Source organism: Carcharodon carcharias, chromosome 30 (genome assembly GCF_017639515.1).
Source record: "Carcharodon carcharias isolate sCarCar2 chromosome 30, sCarCar2.pri, whole genome shotgun sequence".
NCBI lineage: Eukaryota > Metazoa > Chordata > Chondrichthyes > Lamniformes > Lamnidae > Carcharodon > Carcharodon carcharias.
In genome coordinates, this window is record NC_054496.1 from 29,582,428 (window position 1) to 29,603,691 (window position 21,264).

At 43.7% G+C, this 21,264-nt stretch overlaps 1 protein-coding gene across 4 annotated transcripts in view; it reads right to left on the reverse strand.

The window, feature by feature from the left end:
- The window catches only part of pnpla6 (patatin-like phospholipase domain containing 6), a 187,504-nt gene that overhangs the window by 25,208 nt on the left and 141,032 nt on the right, over positions 1 to 21,264 (reverse strand). For all 4 annotated transcript variants that reach the window (XM_041176990.1, XM_041176991.1, XM_041176994.1 and 1 more), the window contains 3 exons: positions 20,557 to 20,626; positions 5,527 to 5,643; positions 1,862 to 1,978 (listed from right to left, as the gene is read on the reverse strand). In XM_041176990.1, the coding sequence (XP_041032924.1) occupies positions 1,862 to 1,978; positions 5,527 to 5,643; positions 20,557 to 20,626 (304 nt within the window). The remainder of the gene's footprint in view (positions 1 to 1,861; positions 1,979 to 5,526; positions 5,644 to 20,556; positions 20,627 to 21,264) is intronic.

A 21,264-nucleotide genomic window follows, 5' to 3' on the forward strand; every position in this document is an offset into this window, starting at 1 on the left:
AGAGAAGCCACTGCAGGTTATTTATTCCCTGCTGACAATCAATCAGATAAATAAGAATTGAACCAGGCAGGCACAGTCCCATCCAGATATAGAATGCTTTTGTGACTTTGGTAAGAGCTGTTTTAGGGCGGAAACCAGATTGGAGGAATTCAAACATGGAGTCCCAGGAAAGATGGGCAATGATTTGGGAAGGGTCAGTGCTTTTTGGGAGAGGAAAGGGAGGTGGGGCTTGAAGCAGTAGTTTGCAAGGCTGGAAGGGTCAAAGGTTTTTCTTTGCCGGAGAGGGGTGCTAATAGCAGGTTTAAAGGAGAGGGGCAACACCTTAACAGAGAAAACCACCTACAATATCAGCTAGCATGGGAGTCAGGAGGGGAAGTTGGATGATCAGCAATTTAGTGGGAATAAGGTCCAGGAAGTAGGAAGTGGGTCCCATAGACAAGATTGAGCAAGAACAGGACATAAAAGGGAGGTAGGAGAGAAACTAGTGAAAGATGCAAGTTGAGGGCTAGGGCAAGGGAGAACTTTAGAGGAAGTCTGACCTGGTGGGCTAGGGGAAAGGAGGGAAGCAGCAGAGGCAGCTGACCGGATAGTCTCAATCTTAGTGACAAAGAAGTCACTGAGCTCTTTGCACTTATGTTGGACTTGAGGGTGGTGGAGACAGGGAAGAGGGGTTTAAGAAGATAGTTTGCAGTAGGGAAAAGAAGGCGGGGGCTATCTTTGAATTCCAGGGCGATCCTGGAATTGTTCGCAATTGTAGAGACATGAGCAGGAGCAGATGCTTTATGTGCTCCAGCCAGACCTGGCCGTGAATGGGTAAGCCGGTTGTTTGCCATGTCCATTCAAGTTTGCGTTCCTTGGACTTAAGGAAGCGGAGATGAGGGCTGTACTGAAGGAACGGCCAGGATGGGACTAACAGCTTTATTGAAGAGTAGGGCAATAAACTATGAAATAGGAGGGCAGAGTACATGAAAGTGAAGAAGTGAAAATGGGCACAATGCTAGAATAGAGGGTTCTAGGAGGGGTAAAGAGAAAGATTTGGAAAAGGTAGAAATAGCCATGATGATGGGTTTGGGTCGGAGCAGCAGTCAAATGGACACAGGGGAATCCCCATATGGGAGTTATTAGGATAAAACCCCGATAGTGAATGGAAAATCAACAGGAGACGAGAATAATTACCATCATTAATCATCTCAAATATAACTGTCCCCCACCACCCCCTACTCCCCACCTCTGTACGTGCATCTCTGTCAGCTGACTCTAAGAGGACACAGTTTACAGCAAATACTAGACCCTGGTCTGTAATGCAGCCAGCCAAAGTTTCACACTCCATGCGGTTTATTAATCACATTTTCTCCAGAGGATTACGTCAAAATAGTGCAACTGCGGCTTCAATTTTTGCCAAATTTGTTCCGGTAATTGTTTGGCATAACTGCCTTTTTTAAATAAAGATGCTTCTGGTATAACCAGCAGTTTGATACAGTGAGGAGATAATCAGCATTGGGCACTGGTTTACCATGCAGCTCCTGCCTCAGTGAAGTGGGTGGATTGTGCCATCCCATTTCACCAGCTGGCTGCTTTTTCACCAATGATTCGTGACAAAATGTCTCACTCTTGCATCGGCATCAGGGTTCAATTGGAACTGTGAATTCTGCAAAGCAACCGGGCAAGATTAGATTTTTGGAAGGTCAAATAAGGAGAGTTGATCAGCCACCGTGGGCAGGCTCTTCGTTTCAGGGCTGCAACAATTTTTTTTTAAAAACGTGCTTCAACTGAAGAGTCCCTTAACTCAACATATTTTGCTTAGGAGAAGCTTATTTAGGTCTCACCTTTTGCCTCCGCTATCCTAATGTCACATACTTGCCTGGCAGGTTGTTGATGTATCCTCCATCCATGAGCAAGTGTCCGTCCTTTGGGTCACAGAGTGGTGGCAGGTATCCCGAGAGGGACATGCTAGCTCGCACGTACCGCCACAGCGAGCCTAACCACACGAGGAACAGATGCAGTCAGAGGCCTAGAAGAGCACAGATGTGCGCGACCCACACCCTTCCCCCACTTCCTCAGCGCAAGGTGTGTGTTCTGTGCAGAGGGTGGGGAAGGGGGGGGGTCACAGCATTCTACTCGCAGGCCTATGTAAATCTGCACAGCAGCACAAACCACCACAGCACAAAGTCTGCTGCACCCCAGATTTTGGAGTGGGGGGGGAGGGGGCTGCTCGGGGGAATTATTTTGAACCCAACTCGCCTGGCAATTGCTCCTTTGTATTTCATAATAATCAGCAGAACAGCCAAAAAAGTCACTCGCTCTGTTGCTTAATGTTCAATTACAGTGGAATCCACGTAACCTGCAATTCCTAATATCAGTTGGTGCGCTTGCTACAACCAATATCCCATTGACAAACTGTTTTAAACATTTACACAATCGGTTTCTTTAAAAAAAAATCATTCTTCTATCTCTGTAGCTGCCTCCTGCTTTCCAAGATAATTCAGGTTCCCTGCATCTCCCCCCAATATTGATGGCCCTGCCTTCAGCCACTCGGGAAATCCCTCCCTAAACCTGTCTGCCTCTCCACCTTTCTCTCCTCCCTTAAGACGCTATTTAAAACCTGCTGCTTTGGACAAGCATCCACTCACCTATCCAAAAAACAGGAGTGGGGATGGTTGGCAGAGACAACAAAATTTAATTCAATACAACAATAAGTATCGGGATCAACAATAAGCCCGTTCCCTAAGCAGCTCCCCTTCACCTCTCTGTGCCTGCACCCTTCATGTGCTCTGGGACATTTACTCTTTGTTGTTTGGTAGTACAGAACTTCAATATTGCTGAAAAAGAGACATGGTCAAGCTTTTTGTCTTTCACTCATCGGGACACTTCAAGAATTCCAATATATGGGGAAAACAGCAATTTATACAGCATGAGAAGAGAGTGCTGATTGGTTGGCAAGTGGGCTCTGATTGGTAGAGGTGTTGCCATGGAGAATGCACCAATTGATGGTGACTGACAGTTAACTACCAAGCATTGTCTGAAATTTAAACCAGGCAGCTTGACCCTTGATTGGTCAAGGCATTGCCCTGAGGAATGAATCAGCAAACAGCTGTCACTTATTTTGTTTAGCTGAAACAGGTGAAATGTGTGTACATGTTCTTTCTGTCTGCAAAGATCAGGGCCCTGTGTATTAATATATGTAGCTTCCAGTGCCCGTAAACGTGCCACACTGTGAGGCCGACTGAAAATCTTAAATTGGTTGTCAGCGTAATTATTAGCACACTGAGGGTTATTTAGCAAATTGTCTAATTGTGGAATCACATCTAATGTTGGACTTTGTGTTTTGAGATTTGCAAGCACGGGCTGATTGGGTATGGTCTGTACCTTGCCCAATGCGAACAACGCCTGGGACATGCTGTTTGATATGATCTGCCAGCCTTTGGGACATACGGCCTACATACCTAGCATCACACTGGCACTGAAATTCATATACCACATCACTCATTTGTGTGACAGCAGCATCCTGTTAGTGGCCAATACCATTCGTGTTGCTACTACATAGCAGCAGCGTGAAACGGCTAGCTTCACCTGTTGCTCAAATTTTTGAGATACCTTGCCCTTCTGGGGTAATCTGAGGCCTTAGGCACGTTCCTGAGTTTGAGAGATATACAGTACGAAATGATCTGATCAGGGTAGCTATTATCCCGCAGGATGCCTTCGATGTCTTTCAGCATCAAGCTAGCATGCTGAGCAAATTGCTCGGTCCCTATTTACAAAGTTGCCAGTAAGACCAATCTTACAGCACGTGGAACTGTAAGAAACCCGACTGTGCAGTAGCGACACGAATGATATTCGCTACTAACAGGGTGCTACCGTCTAGCCAAAAAGACATCCTGCTGATTACACAAATGAATGATGCGGTATATGAAATTCAGTGCCAGTGAGATGCCAGGTGTGTAGGCCGTACATTCCAAAGACTGGTGGATTGTATAAACACGTCCCAGCTGCTGATCATAACGGGCAAGGTACAGACCTCACCCTACCAGCCTGTGTGTATGAAACTCAAAACACAGCGTCCAACATTAGATGCGATTCCACAATTGGACGTTTGCTAAATAATCCTCAGTGTGCCAAGAATTACACTGACAACCAATTTAAGATCGTCAGTTGAGTTTGAAATGTGGCACACTTGCGTGTACTGGAAGCTACATGTATTAATACAAAGGGCCCTGTTTTTTGCATGTACACACAATGCACCTGTTTCAGCTAAATAAAATAAGTGACAGCCATTTGCTGACTCATTCCGCAGGGCAATGCCTTGACCAATCAGGGTCAAGCTGCCTAGTTTAAATTTCAGACAATGCTTGGCAGTTAACTGTCAGTCGCCATCAATTGTTGCATTCTCCATGGCAATGCCTCTACCAATCAGAGTCCATTTGCCAACCAATCAGCACTCTCTTCTCATATGGTATAAATAGCTGTTTTCCCTCTTATATTGGTATTCTGATGAGTGCATGATGAAAAGCTTCAACGTCTCTTTTTACAGTGACATTCACTCTGTTGAAGGCCCTATATAAATACAAGTTGTTACCTCAATCTTATTTTATAATGTCGGCATGAACCAATTCAGCTCCCTCCACTCCCCAGGTTCCAGCTCCAAGCTCAATTCTCGGAGGTCACCGCCACTCACCATTTCAAGCAAAATAGCCGCCCTCCTCACAAAAATGAGACAATTACAGGTTTTTTTTAAAATTACCATTCGATTAAGTATTCAGACGGTTAGATGATCTATATCACCTGCCGAAATAATTCCACCCATTCATGGTTATGGCACGGAATAGGATTCCACTGTAAAACACTAGCAATCTTGAGTTTGGTTTATTTGTCAGTGAACGGCTACCTGACAATTCAGGTGGGCAGCTTCGTTTTCAAAATTGGTTTGGGTCTGACAGGATGTGGCTGTCAGCTGAGAATGCAAAGAGTGAATTCTGAAGCAGCAGCATTACACTATCCTCATGAATCGAGGACAAGTCAAAGGGCTACCTGGAGAGTTGGCAGGCTACTAATTCATCATTGCGGCCGACGGTAAGTCCAGGAAAAACAAACCTGTGTCAGCCCGTGGGGCCCCCTTGATGCTGTGCAGATTTAGTGTTTGGCAGCACAGCTGCGAAAGAGCAGAGTGGTTCCCCACACAAGACTTATCCACCTCCTGCCTATTCCTGGGCTGGAGGACAATAAACCTTCATAGAAAAGACTTGGTTCAGAAGGAAACAAAGCAGGACAAAACACTGAATTGCTTGACATAGAGTACATTTACAGCCAATTACCCGTGCAGTGCTGTCGAACATTTACCACTACAGGTTTCCAGTTTTTAAATCTTTATTTTGCCCACAGCTTTCAGGAACTGCAATAATAATTGAATATTCAATGTCAATGGTGTTACAAGAGATTTCAAACACACACATGCTCAATTTCCTTCCAAGCCCCAAGTTTGCAATGTCCCCCGCCTGGCCAGTGTAGATAGGAAGCGATTGTAGTGCTGACCTGGGACATTGTTTACATAGCAGCCATCCACAAGCAAATGCCCGTCCTTGGGGTCACAGAGAGGAGGCAAATAAGGCACGTAAGATGCACTCGCTCTGACGTAACGCCAGATACTGCCTGCTGGATGAAGATGAAGAGTAAGAGTACGAACAGCAAGGGCTTGAACAGCACGGGAGGGAAGAGGAGTTATAAAGGAACACGGGCACAGAGGAAAAGCATGATCTCGGCATCAAGATCAAACGGGACAGCTCCCTGAAGAGTCAGGACAGCAACAATGTAATAGAAAGTTCCCTGTAAGCCTGCTAAACAACTCCCGCCATCCTGATACATTATGGATTCCGTGAAGTGGCTAAAATGGCAAATGAAACACCAATTTGCATTTTGGATAGATCATATAGACAGTAAATGAGCAAGCAGCAGTGTACTATCGTGGGGCTTTGTAGGAAGCTAGGTCAAATCAATGTCTACTGAAGACACACAACCCAGTACGATGAGTTGTGGCAGGCGGAAAAGGGGAGCACATTTACAGGAAGAAGGGGACCCAGCAGATGCTAAGGAACTCAAAGAGGCAACTGAAAACAGATAATGTTCCCTTAGTCTCCTAGTGGTTGTGCTGAGGTGAATTTGATTTGGCCAGTTCTCTTTTGTCTTTAAATCTTTCTGTAAAATAAAATCCTAATGTGAGATATTGAATAATTATGTGGGGATGGAGGCAGTAATTCCATAGAGCTTTATCGTACACCCTTGTCCCAAACCCCTGCACTTTCCTCATACTCCTTCAACATGTTTTCTTTGCCAAAAAAGAAAATAGCCATTTCCTATTTTAATCAGCCTGTTTATAAACTTCTGTGGTTATATGGTTCTTCAATCTCTTCTGTACCCCTTCCACAGTCTTCACATCCTTCCTAAAGAGACTGCCTCGTGAACAATAATCTAACTTCACATGTACAGGTTTAGCATTAGCTCTTTGCTTTTGTACTCAAGTTCCCATTCATCACACCCGGGATCCCACTTGCAACTTTATCTACTTGGCTTCCATCTTTATTTTTTAATAAAAAGATTTTTGCACGTGACTCTGTCCCTTTGCCTCTTTTAAATCTTACCATTTGGTGTTAATTGCCTCTCATTCCTCCTCCCAAAACACACTTTTCATTTCTCCACAGTAGATTTATCTGACCTTCAGAAGTATTGCTCCTGAAGTCCTCGTCTCTGTGTTCTCTATTTTGGTCTCACTTGTAAATGTCGACATGTTGATATCGTGTCCCCTACACAAAGCCCAGGTTTCTTTATTCTGAGAAAAGCCATGGTCTCAATATTTTACCCTGGGCAATGCCATTAGTTATACCCCTCTTCCTTTTAAACACACACAGTTTTCTGCCCTTTAATTAACTTAAGAAAAAGGAGTAGGCCATTCAGCCCTTCTATCCTGCTCTGCTATTCACCGAGATCATGGCTGATCATTACTTCAACACCATTTTCCTTCACTATCCCCACATCCACTGATGTTTTTAATATGTAGAAACCTATCGAGCTTAGTCTTAAACATAACAACTGAGCCTCCATCACTCTCTGGGGCAGAGGGTTCCAAAGATTCACCACCCTCTGAGTAAAGAAATTCCCCCTCATCTCCTCCCCTAATGGCTTTCCCTCTTATTCTGAGACTGTGTCCTCTGGTCCGGACCCTCCCCCCAGCCTGGGGAAACATCCTTCCTGCATCTACCCTGTCGAGCCTGAAGGTATGTCTGAATAAGGTCACCTCTCACTCTTCTAAACTCCAGAGAATAAAGGCCCAGTCTATTTAATCGTTTCTCTTAAGACAATCCCTCCATCCCCGCAATTAGTCTGAAATCCATGCTGTGATATTCCCTTTGATTGTGCTTGTCTTATCAACAAGCCTCCTATACAGTCCTTTCCAAAATCCACATGCACTCATAGCATACTAATGGTTAATAAATACAGTTATTTCCTCAAGCAATTCTACATTTTGTAGGCATGAATTACCCTTATATAAAATTAGGGCAGGTATTAATTTTGTTGCATATTTGGTCTCTACAATTTTAGCCATTACTGATGTTAGGCTGACAGGTCTTTAGTATCTCGGTTTATCCCTTTCTCCCTTCTTCACCAGAGGTGTTACAATGGTTGCTCTCCAATCTTCTGGCACACCTTCCATATCCAAGGATGTCTGAAGGATTGCGGTCAGAGCCTCTGCTGGTATCTCTCAGTCTTCCCTCGGTATTCCAGGATGCATGCAATTTAACCCTTCAATTTTTTTTTAAAAAAAACTACCACTTCTTGATCTATATCCCACTGAACTGTTTCACCAACTCCTCTTATATCCTTTCATTCCCACGCACCACACTGTTCAGTGAAAACTGAAACAAAGATCTCCTTTAGTATCACCAATATGATACTAACTTTAGCATACCACTTTAGTATAACATGGTGATACTACTTCAGTATCATCATCGTCCAGGATATTTTGCTTTCTCCCTCTAACTGGCTTTACACTTAAACAATCAAATTACTTTAAATGTTTATATAATCCGAAACTCCCACTCAAACTAAGTTCTACACTCTACTGGCCTATTAAAACTCATTGGTCCCTTGTTGCTCAGTATTAACACTATTAACTAATATATAACACAGGTATAAATATCATACATGCTTCAATTGATACTATGCTACTTTCGCTGTAACCATAGCTTGTGTGAAGTGATTTCTGCTCAGAAAATGGCATGACCGTGAGTAGCTCTTCAGCTTAGTTTTTGAGCAGTCTGCCAGACCTAAATTACAACAAGACTCACTGGCAGGAAAACACTTCTAACTTGCTGACATAGCACCATTCTGCAAAAATGAAGAGGTTCATAAGAAACAGGGGGAGTAGGCCATTCAGCCCTTCCAGCCTGCTCTGCCATTCAATGAGATCATGGCTGATCTGCTGCTTCAACATAATTTTCCTGCTCCAGCCCTGTACCCCTTGAAGTTTTTAATTTGTAGAAATCTATCGATCTCAGTCTTGATCTTACTCAATGACCGAGCCTCCACAGCCCTCTGGAACAGGGAATTCTGATGAAATTCCTCCTCATCTCAGTCCTAAATGGTCTGTATCTTATTCTGACACTGTTCTAGGCCCCCTCAGCCAGGGGAAATATCCTTCCTGTACCTACCCTGTCGAGCCCTGTAAGAATCCTGTATGTTTGAATGAAATCACCTCTCATTCTTCTAAACTCCAGAGAATAAAGGCCCAGTCTGTCCTCATAGGACTGTCCCTCCATCCCAGGGATTAGTTTGGTGAGCCTTTGTTGCACTCTCTCTAAAGCAAGTATATCTTTCCTTAGGTAAAGAGATTAAAACTGCACACAATACTCCAGGTGTGGTCTCACCAAGGTTCTATATAACTTGCAGTAAGACATCTTTACTGCTAAACTCAAATCCTCTTGTAATAAAGGCCAACATACCCTTTGCCTTCTTAATTGTCTGCTGTACCTGAAAGTTAGCTTTCAGTGACTCATGCACAAGAACAGCCTAGTCCCTTTGAAGTTCAACACTTCCCAGTTTCTCATTATTTAAGAAATTTTAAAAATGCTATGTATTTCTGTTTTTCCTACCAAATTGGATAACCTCACATTTCTCCACATTGTATTTCACCGGCCAAATCTTTGCCCACTTGCTTAGCCTCTCTAAATCCCCTTGAAGCTTCACAACTCTCGCTTCCACCTTTTTTGTCATCTGCAAACTTAGAAATATTACATTTAATCCCCACATCCAAATCAGTGATTTTGATTGTGAATAGCTGGGGCCCAAGCACTGAGCCTTGTGGTACCCCACCAGTCACCGCCTACCAACCTGAAAATGACCCATTTATTCCTACTCTGTTTTCTGTCCATTAATAAATTCTTAATCTGTTCATGTTGGGCACAAGACTTAGAGATATTAATGAAAAACTCACTAATGAAGCAGTTTGGCAATGGCCTTTATTGTCTGAGAACAATGCATGTGTGTTAGGGTAGGGGAAATGGGAATGGGTCACAGCAGACAAGGGAAAAGTTAAATAATAAGGTACTAAGTTATATACACTTGTTTAGAAACCCCTCTATAGCCACCCTCCAGGCTAACTCTACAATATCCTCAAGCCCTATACTCCAGCTCACACCTCTACTCCATCCCTCTACCCCACCCTCAGGACTAAACTCAGCAGGACTCTGCTCTGTCCAATTCTCCTCCCTGACTGGTAAAGCCTCCTCAAAATTAACCTCTGCCTTGCGTTCACTCACCGAGCCCAAATCTTCTTCCAGTTGCTAGCCAAGATTCCCACCCCACAGCACCACACCCCTTCTAGTGAAGCTCCTTTGGATGTTTCATTCTCGTACAGATTCGGGATGTCATTTGTCCATGGCCAATAACGATCCCTAAACTAACTTCAGTAAAACAGACTGGTTCTTATCTCATTGCAATTTGTGGGGCCTAGCAGTGCACAAGTGAACCATTGTGTTTTCCTATATTTCAACACTGGAATGTAAAACCCTTTGGGACATCATAAAGCCTTGAAAGGCTTTATATAAATGCAATTTATTTCTGTCTATCTAGAGAAAAACATCTCTCTAAATGAACATCGTTCCAGGTTTCAGCAGAAATTTACTTAAAGGTTAAAACAATTATGGAAAATGACATGCGCAGCTTTTTGCTTTTATGGAAAATGATTTGTTTTGATGCTAGTAGGTCAATGAGACACATACAAAATGTCAGCTCAATTTCTAACCAGTATCGTGTGTGATATTAAGAGTTGCCATTACTGTCTGTAGTGTCCCCCATTGAATGTATCACAGGGGCTGGTTACAGGGCCCACTATTGCTGCTTCCCATTTAATACAATGCACAGATCATTCATGTCCTGACTCAGTTAGCAGGATCGACTTCTGTTTTATTGCTTGGGCTGAGTTCATCTGTTCCACAGGCTTAGAGGGAAAGTTTTTCCCTGTTCACTTAGAGTTGGTTGAAGGATGTGCAACTGATTTAATGGAACAGTTTTGGAAGATGCAGAACATTTAAATAAGTGCCTTTGATAAAATCTCCGCCCACACACAGTCAAAATGAAAGCTCCCAATCAGCAACTCATCGACAACGCAAGCAGTTGTGTACACAGTTCACACTCAGTGACCACCCACCAACCCCCACCACCCCCCCACCAAGGAACCCACAACCCACCCTCGCTGTTCAAATTCCCGGCTCAAACGCAATGGGCTCACAATGTAGCTGAGCTCCGTACTAGCCTCCAATCACTAGATGGAGTGGTTGGCAGTACGCTGTCTCCCAGGAGGGGTGGGCATTAGCTGTGGCTAAAGTCCAGCAGCAAATGCAAGACTGAGGTTGTTGGGGAAGCCTACAGATCAGCCAGCCTGCCCTCTTGGCAGAAGGTTGCTGCTGATGCCCACCGTTCAACTAACACCCATCTGGATAATGGGCAGTGTGGCTGCGGTAAAGTGAGAGACAATGCGCACAAGGATGTATAAATTTCCAAAAGTGATTCACATTAGGATTCAGAAAGTATCAGTTATCAGGCAGACACATCTGTCAAATGTCAGATATATAATGATCATTTCAAACATATATACACAAAAAGGCAGAGAGGGTGCACAGTGATGGAACATTTCATCAGAATACCCTTTAAGGGGGCTTTTTTTTTTAAACACCAGCACTGTTTTGCAACAGCACTTAACTTTAAGAATTCTTGTTTTTGAAAAGACAAAAAAAAAAACTTTACTTTCACATCTGTAATAGCTGAACTGGTGACAGAGGAAGAGAAAAAGCGTCTCTTTCAATACTCAACACTCACGCAGTTAGGTTTTTGGTCGCCAATTGACTCAATACTAGAAAACCAATCACAGGGTCAGTTCACCACCAATTCGATACAAGTTCACAATTTTCACAGGGTACACGGATTAAAAGTAACCTGCGTCAAACTGTCAGAAGTGATATCTTCATAACTTTAGGGGCTGCTGCAGATCCAATATCAGACATGGCAATCCATGAACTTTGTACAAATGGTTAGGTTTCACCTGTCATTTACAAAGACGGCTGTGGTTGTCTTCAGGTTGGAAATGAATGTGCTACGGTGAACATGCAAACTGAAGAGAAAACCAACAGAGGAGCCGGCTGCTCCCAGACAAAAACTCACCTGTATAGTGTATCTGGGCCTAAGAGGCAGGGTGAGCTAGGGTAGCATATTACTCATCAAGCTAAAAGCCAAGCTCTGAAGTAGGAACATACGGACTTGAAACGTGAACCTGGTTTCTCTCCCTACAGATGTTGTCAGATCTGCTAAGTTCTTCCAGCATTTTCTGTTTTTACTGTAGCACATTACTCATGTGCTGGTACAAGCTACTTTGTAGACTTGGGTCTTCAAAGTGATATCAGAGTAGGCAGCCTCTGCTAGGTTAACTCTTCTCGTAATGCTTTAGCCTGATCATACCCATTCACCTCTGCTCTAACCGCTTCACTTTGAGATTAGAGAATTCAAGCCTTCAGCACAAATTGTTTCAGGATTAACAACTTCAACTTTTGATTCATTTTCAAAAAAGTTCCTTCTTTTCATCGATTCCATCTTTTTACTTGAAGCACCGGTTGAAAGGGATGTGTGTCCTTTTGAAACAGGGGTCCTCCAGATACAGGAACTGCCAGATGGATAATTTGATACTGAATGCTTCAAAGCTGTTTTGTAATTGCTCCAATGATGGTGCGAAGCTCTAAGACGGGCAGGGTACTGAGTAACCCAACTATATCTAATAGGCTTTGAGCACTGGAGCTTTTTCACTCTGCAAATCATTGTTTTAAATGTTCCTCAAAAGCAATGAGGGGAATAGAGTCAGTCCATGTGGATGGGCTAGTTGAGCTGGAGGTGTTAGAGGGGATGAAGGGACAAGCATACAAAGTGTATTTTATTTGACAGAGTGATTCAGCCTTAGAACAAATTACAATGAACGCTGATTGTTGCATGTTCAAGAGCGAGCTGGACAAGTCCCTAACTGTGGCTATCATCACATTGTACTAAAGGTAAGCAAAGTATGGTGGCAAATGTAACCCCACTGTTTAAGAAAGGAGGGAGAGAGAAAACAGGGAACTATGGACCTGTTAGCCTGACATCAGCAGGAGGGAAAACACTAGAATCTATTATAAAGGATGTAATAGCTGAACACTTAGAAAATAATGGCCGGATTGGGCAGAGTCAACATGGGTTTATGAAAGGGAAAGCACGTTTGGCAAACCTTTTGGAGTTTTTTTGAGGATGTAACTAGCAGAATAGATACGGGGGAACCAGTGAATGGGGTGTATTTGGATTTTCAGAAGGTTTTTGATAAGGCCCCACACAAGAGGCTAGTAAACAAAATTAAGGGCACATTGGACTGGCAGTAATATACTGGTATGGATTGATAATTGGTTAATGGACAGAAAGCAGAGTTGGAATAAATGGCTTATTTTTAGCTTGGCAGGCTGGTGGGGTACTGCAAGGATCATTGCTTGGGCCCCAGCTACATTCTACATCATGCACGTTCTACATCAATGATTTGGATGTTGGGACCAAATGTAATATTTTCAAGTTTGCGGACGACACAAAACGAGGTGGGAATGTGAATTGTGAGGATAATGCAAAGAGGCTTCAAAGGATTTAGACAGACTAAGTGATTGGGCAAGACCATGGCAAATGGAATATAATGTGAAAACATGTGGGAGTCATCTACTTTGGTAGGAAATCCAGAAATGCAGAGTATTTCTTAAATGGGGAGTGATTAGAAAATGTTTATGTCTAAAGGGACCTGGGTATCCTTGTTCATGAGTCACTGAACGTTAGCATGCAGGTACAGCAAGTAAGTAGAAGGCAAGTGTTATGCTGGCCTTTACTGCCAGAGGATTTCAGTACGAGTAACGATGTCTTGCTGCAATTGTATAGAGCCTTGGTGAGACCGTACCTAGAGTACTAAGTACAGTTTTGGTCTCCTTACCTAACGAAGGATATAACTGCCATAGAGTGCAATGAAGGTTTACCAAACTGATTCCTGGGATGACAGGATTGTCCTATGAAGTGAGATTGAGGAGACCGGGCCTGTATTCTCTAGAGTTTAGAAGAATGAGAGGCATATAAAATGTAACATATAAAATTCTTACAAGGGCTCAACAAATGTTTGCCCTAAGATAAAAGCAAAATGTTTCCCCTCACTGGGGAGTTTAGAACCAGAGGTAGGCCATTTAGGACTGAGAGGAGGAGGAATTTCTTTACTCAGATGGTAGTGAATCTTTGGAGTTCTCCCAGAGGGCTGTGGAGGCTCAGTCATTGAGCATGTTGATGACAGAGATTGCTAGATTTCTAGATACAGATAACATCAAGGGAAATGGGGTTAGCATGGGAAATTGGCATTGAGCTAAAAGATCAGCCATGGTCTAAACTGAAAGGCGGAGCAGGCTCAAGGGGCTGAATAGCCTACTCCTGCTCCTATTTCCTACGTTCCCATCAGGCAATATATCTCCTGAAACCTGCTTGACTGCTTGCAAAGCTCGGAGAGGAATTTCCTAAATGTTTTACCCTCACATAAGGTTTTTTCCTCTGGGTTCTGCCTCTGTCAGGAAGTTGCATGTCTGGCTGGTGGGCTGGGTGGTTGTGGCATTACGCTGTGCCAGAATAATATGGGACAGGCTTTCTCCTGTCAATGTACATTTCTACGAAGGGGAAAGCATGGAGTGTGAAACTGGTCTCAAACAGCTTGCCAGCCAGTTACTTATGGGTGGAGAGACAGATGGTTGGAATTGATACAATACATACCCCTCAGGAGACCCCAAAACATCTCACAGCCAATGAATTACTCTTGAAGTGTTTCTCCTGTGTGTAAACACAATAGCCAATTTGCACACAGATCGATCCCACAAGTAGAGGTGATCAGTTAATCTGTTTTTGGTGACGCTGGGGGAGAGCTGAATGTTCCTGGGGATGGTGGGATTGGGGGGGAAAGAGAGAGGCAGCGATGAGGATTTTCACTTTGCAGCAGTGGCTATCAAAACAGGTGGGTGCGCTCTTGGTTTAACTTAAAGGCAGTACTTCTGTCAATGCAGCACCCCTCAGGTCTACACTGCAATGCCAGCTTTAATTATATGCCCAAGTCTCTGGATTGAGGCCTGAACTGATAACCCTGAGCAAAGCTGACAAAATAAGCAATACAAAATGCACTGCCAAGAGCGAGCAAACTTGCATTCATATAGCATCTTTCACATCCTCAGGGCATTTGACACCGATTAAGTATTGTTGTAATGTAGGGAAATGCAGCAGGCAATTTGTGTCCAGCAAGATCCAACAAATGCCAATGAAAGAAATGACCAGACTGTGAGTGGGTGATGCTGGCTGGCTGGCCAGTATACCGGGAGAACTTTTACATCCAGCCGAGGGGTAGCTGGGCTCTCGATTTAACATCTCATCCAAAATATAGCAGCCCGTGAGAGCGCAGCATTCCCACAGTGCAGGGGGAGCTCAAAGTGGAATATGTGAAGCCATTTCTTACACCAGAAATAAAGTCACTGTGTGGTACTCATTAAAAGGTGCAATGTCTGCCAAAGCTGAAAATAACTTGGAATTGGTGAGTTTCTCCCACTTCAGACATTCGTAATCTCCAGTGTTCACAAGGAGTCTCCAAGAACAGGAACGCCACAGACCAATCTGCAATGTTGTCCTTTTCTTCAGTCAGAGCCGGTAATTAGCAGGCTGCACTGATAATCTACTGATGCAGCATTTTGAGGGTGCGTTTATACTCTGGCTCCACAGCAATGTCTTATGCAGTTCCAAAGCTCTGCCCGTGCTGTGTAGAACCAGGTCTGCGCTCCCCACCACAGCAGTTCTGTAGCCACGTGCTCACCCAGTATCTCCTACCATAGATTCAGCTCCGCACTTGCATAATCCGCCACTCCTGAGAACAACAGTGTGTTGATGTCAGATTTCTTGCCTGAGTCGTGTGGGATCTCCACTGTGGCCTCATGTCTCTGCGTGGCAGCACGGCATTTGTGTACATCCACATCCTCTGCCATGTTGCCGTGGATCTACATCTCAAGCGCTCCACATTCCATTCTGTCATCGAGGGTCCATTCTGTCATCGAGGGTTTTGAAGAAAGTTTGCGTTCTGCAGCCAGGCTGCAATCAAGGGTCTTGGTGCAATTACATTCGATTTTTGATTGAAAACTGGTTAATGAAAGTGGCCAAAACACTTGCAATACACAGTGTTCCACTTGGCCATGCTAAGCACAACACAAAGGGCTGACTGATACTTAGTTATTTTAGTAACATCGATGCAAATCTGAACTTCAATAATACCAGTGTCAATCTGAATGTATTTATAAACTGATTTTAACATGGAGTAATAAGGCTATTAAAGAAAGCCTGCAATTAATAAGGTGTGATTTGTTTTACTGATTATAACCTGTTTGAGATGAAGCTATGTATGTATAAACTACAGCTGCGTCTGACGCCACAAAGTGTCGAGTTTTTATAAGGTTTTATATGTTTATCTAAGAACAGTCCCCGGGGAGTAAAAACCTAGTAACTTATGCAGGAGAAAACCAGGCAGGGGAGATTTTTATGAAGTGAATCTGAAATAAATTGGATGGACTACACATGAATTCGTTCAGCCCCTGCACCAGTTGCTGTCACTGTTGTCGATATAGAGGCTGCATTGGGATATTCTATGTTTGAACCTACAGAACAGTAAGGGGGCACCTACAACATGAGTTCATCAGTACACGGCGATTTCCGCTTCACACAGACTGAAGATATGGAGTCCAGAGCCAGAGGTCCCCTGGAGGGGATCACCTCACCCTGTGTTGCTTTGACACTGTACGAAGTATAAATCCTGAACGGTGGAAATGCGCTGGCTTACGAAGTGCTCCGGGTTACTTGTTAAACCTACAGGACCTTAAATGGAGCTTTTAGAGATTGGGGGCTCTCCCCGCTCAGATTTACACCCACTGGGAGGGTGCTCTCCGCATATGCTTTCTCAAAATAGGTGGAAGCTAACCAGTGTGAACAGAATTTCGGTTGCCTGGGATTTGAACTGCAGAGGACAGTGGGAGACCATTGGCTGCCCTGTAAATACACCCCATGTACACAGACTCAGAATGGCTAAACATTTTGTTGTTTGGGGCAGGGGGGCGGGGGGGGGGGCGGCAGCGGTGGTGGTTTACATGATTATTTTTTTTTTAAAACAGAAAACAAATTAAAACCTTACTGCGAATGTTCATTCTTCTTGTCTAATACTTACCACTGTAGTTTTTACAGACTGTAAATGGCAGGTAAAACTAAACATTTGACTCAATGTGAGGAAATTGGAAACTGAAAAGGTTAAACATAGTATTTAAGAAAAATAATGGGGAAGAAAGGAGAGAAGATAAAGGGACACAATGCTGTGTGAAAAGTTACCCTTAGATTAACTTTGGGTTAATAAAAGCAGTTATGAACTGGGTGGTAATTTTGACAATGTTATGAAGCGATGCCACCACAATGAGACAGGAAACCAAAGCTTTGGTTTGGTGGGAGGGAAGGAGGAGGAGGAAGGATTGGGGGGGGGTTGGGGGGGTAAAGGCACAAACAAGCGATACACACCACAGTACAACCTCCACTCTCAAGGGCAGAACAAGGAGTTGTGGATAGCAATGTCCCAGTACAGCTCAGCTTAGTATCAGTGACAGAATCAGATGGGAGTTTTAACAAAGGAGGCAAACAGCATCACATCCTCCGCAAAGCCCAGGATTAAGTTTAGAAAATTAGTCAAAATTCGAAAAGAAAAATTAGACAGCCAGGTGTGCCGATCCAATTTGAAGAGAACAGAGTGGATTTTCTGTGCTGTTAAAAGGCTCCATCTGCTTCAGTTCAATAAATGGAAATTAATGATAAAACCACTCCACATCATCGATAAAGAGGAACACCGAGTAATATCCCTTTAACTTCAGAATCTGAATTATGAGGCAGTCTGCAGATAATATTGCTATTTTCAGTCATCTTATTAAAGATTTTCCTTTCAATTTTGAGATTAAAAAAAAAATTATTCAGCATTGCTTCTTCCCAAATTAAATAAACATTTTACTGGTGATGAGCCCAAAATTCAGCTGGTGTCTGTCTGGTTTAGCTTGTGTCAAGTACAGAGGTTGGCTATAAGCAGCGAGCGCTTGGCACCTGTTGGTGAAGTGTACACTGGCAAACGGGTCCGGCTGTTTGGGAGCTGGGGCTGTACTTCTCCACTGCAACAACTAGAAGTGGCAGATCAGATTCAGGTTTAGGGGATGAGCATGGGGGTAGGGACCACCTCTTTGCCACAACACAGGGGCGGTTTCCCTTATCAAAAAGGAGCCAAACAACTTTTGCGTGCTGGCAGCAGCAATATTCCCAATAAGCTGCACTGACATTCTCTCAAATCAGGAGATGATGGTCTTCAATAAAGAGGCTATGACACCAATTAAAATGGCCAGCACTCCACGAAAACTCATCTGGTGCCCCACTGCAGCAGATATCTGCCCAGAAGCCCTTTCGCCACTGAGTGACTGCAGCCAATTCCTACACAAACTACTCACCACGGGTGCTGCAGTGTTAAGCAGGCATTAGTTGGGTGAGGCAAGGCCATTCAGCCCATCTGGCTCATCCTTTCACACATTCCCGTCACAAGATGCCCTTTAAATAACTACAGGGTTTTTGTTCCTTGCAGTTAAGAGATGGTGATTTATTTTTCTCGAAAAAGCAAATATTTGAAAAACAAACAAAAACAAAAAAAGGTCATAAACTTGAGTGTTCCACTTTAAAGATAACTTAATGACCATGCAAGGCTCTTGAAAACAAACCGGTGATCCTGCTAATGCTGGCAATGTCACTCATATACTGATCGCTCTCAAAGCGGATATCTACTGTGAGACGCAGAGCAGTCAAACAGATTTAGATGTATTTTTAACCAGACTGGTCAGAAGTTCTGGATCTTCTCACATTTTATTCAAATAACCTACAAAATTACCTCGCTGCTCTCACACCTCCCCACCTGCACATCTCCCTGTCCTCCCTCCTCTTCCCTCCCCTGCGCTGCCAGCCTCTGCCTGTCTGCCCGCACCATTCCTGTGCATGCCAGGAACCAAACCTGGCTGATTCTGTAACTTTCTAAAGCTTTCACGTGTTTAACCTCACAAGATTTTCCACTGGGAAGGAATTAATTTCCCGGGTTTAATTCGCAGCCAATCAGCTAACGCCCCTGCTTGCGGGCTGCTCCAATACGGTAACATGACAGCATTAGCAGGATCGCTTTGCACAGGGTTTTGCGACAGTTACAAGATCATATTGCTGAAAGGTGGATTTAGTCACTTAATGGTTAAAGGATCAAAAGCTACAAGCATTCTAAAATGAGATCTTCCCATACATCCAAAGCAAATACTGATTTACAACAAAAATCCCACCCTGACTACCGTGCCTCTGCCAAATCTTCTTACCCAATGGGCACTGAAACTGAGCGGTGGTATAAAGCAAAACGTTGGATAGAAATTGGTGACAGAATCAGTTGTTTTCTGACTGGATACATGGGGAGAGTTCCTGCAGTAAACTGCTTTGGAACTTACACAACACCTTGGTTTAGTCAATCCCAACCTAGAATTCTTACAGATAATGGGCTTTGAGGTAAAGGCCCAATATTTTAAACCTACTCCCATGTTTTGCCAATGCTGCTCCCGGTTTTTTTTTAAATTTAAACTGTCACACAGGACGATGGCAAGCTTACCGTAATAGTCACTCCCAGCTCCGAGCCTCTTATAAGTCAGCCAAATGGTCAATGCATTGCCAGAGATTTCCCTCCCTTTACACTCCCTTCCCCCAAAGACAATTAAGTATTAGTATAACTCTCAAGGAGAGGAGTCCACTTTACAAAGTGCACAGGAATAGTCTGCAGCCATTAGGCTTGGTTGGCTGACCATTAGGCTTGGTTGGTTGACCACCATCAAGCTCTTAACCCACGTGCTCTTCAAGAGTAGCAATATTGTGGGACCACCATCACTGTCAATATCCAGGAACGCTCCACCTCACCATGCGTGGGAGCAAGGACTGAAGTGCTTCAAAGACCAGGCCTTTGCAGAGCAGGTAGGGACCGGCAATAAGTGCCTCCTTTCCAGGCTGCACCCCCATCTCCAGAACGTGAGATTGCTAAGTAAACCACAAGCAGCATGGCCGAGGCTGCACCGCCACCATCGGCTGAACAAACCTTGGGAACAAGTCAATTTAAGCGGCGCAGACATGCCGAGAGTTTGAAATCTCCAGAAATTATTACAGGACCGCCGTTCACAACTGAAGAATGCTGACAGGCTTTTCAATTCTCAGGACGTGGGTGTTGTTGATAAGGCCAGCATTTATTCTTCATGCCTAGTTGTTTTGAATACGACTGAATGGCTTGCTGGAGTTACATGTAGGCCAAGACAAGGCAAGGAGGGCAGGTATCCTTCTCTAATGCAAATGAGTTGGACTTTTTTTTTTAAAACGACTATCTGACAGCTTCATCTACACTTTTTAAAAAATTTAGAAATAGTGATAAAAAGAAAACAGTAAAATTATAATGATGGAACATTAAGCCAGCAATTTAGGTTGGGATTTACTGCAGCACCTTTTAATACTTTCTCTTAGCCATGTGAAAATTACCTCACTCTGGGTGTTCCTTGCAACTATCCGTCACAGATCCACAAATGCTGAGCTGAGCAATTTTCATGTTGGAAAATATAACGCTTAAAAAGTACAATAGGATTCCTTCCACTGTGTTGACGAAACCTTCCTTCAATCTACTTAAGAATTAAAGCACTCAAACGATTTGGTCAACTGACCTCTCAAATTCACGGAAGGGAGAAAAATACAATTCGCAATTGGATGGAGGCAAAAAAACGGACTACAAACATCTTTCTGGCAGAAGGCAGGGTACTCAGAGACAGGACGCAAATCATTTACACACAGAACAAGACACAGAGCCACAGCATAGAGAGACATTCTTACCATCCTTGTGCACTCGCATTGCAGATGCAGTGATATCAGTCGTCACGTTGAAATAAGGGATCCACAGGTCCTGAGGAGTAAGGGAGGGATGGCGGGGGGAGAAGAGTTATGATCCGTAAAAAGCTGAGGTAGCAGGATTTTCTAGTCGCAAACACTGCACATTAGAGATCCTAGTGTAGCTGAGAGTTCAGGGCCAATTTTTTTTTAGGAGATTGGGAGTGAAGATCCCAGGGCACTACACAATGGGATAATGGAACGTAGGTTGGCAAAAGAACCAGGTGGGGGGAGGTGAGGAGAATTTTTGTTATAATCCAGTGAGTTGTGATGATCTGGAAGGTACTGCCTGAAAGGGTGGTGAAAGCAGATTTAATAGTAACTTTCAAAAAGAGAACTGGATAAACGTTTGAAAGAGGTGAAAATTGCAAAGCAAAGGGAAGAGAACTAATTGGACAGCTCGTTCAAACGGTTAGCACAAGCACAATGGGTCAAATGGCCTCCTGCTTGCAGCATAAGTTGATGCTTCCGGCTACATATCAGTCTATTGTGAAACACGGTGACTGAGAAGGATAATTGACTGGCATTCGGAATACAATTGCACCACAGTGAATTACTGACAATATTAATCTGGTAATCATCATCTCTACATCCTCACTGGCAGGAGCATCACATTTTCTATTTTGGAGATGATTTCAAATAAAATCCCCACTG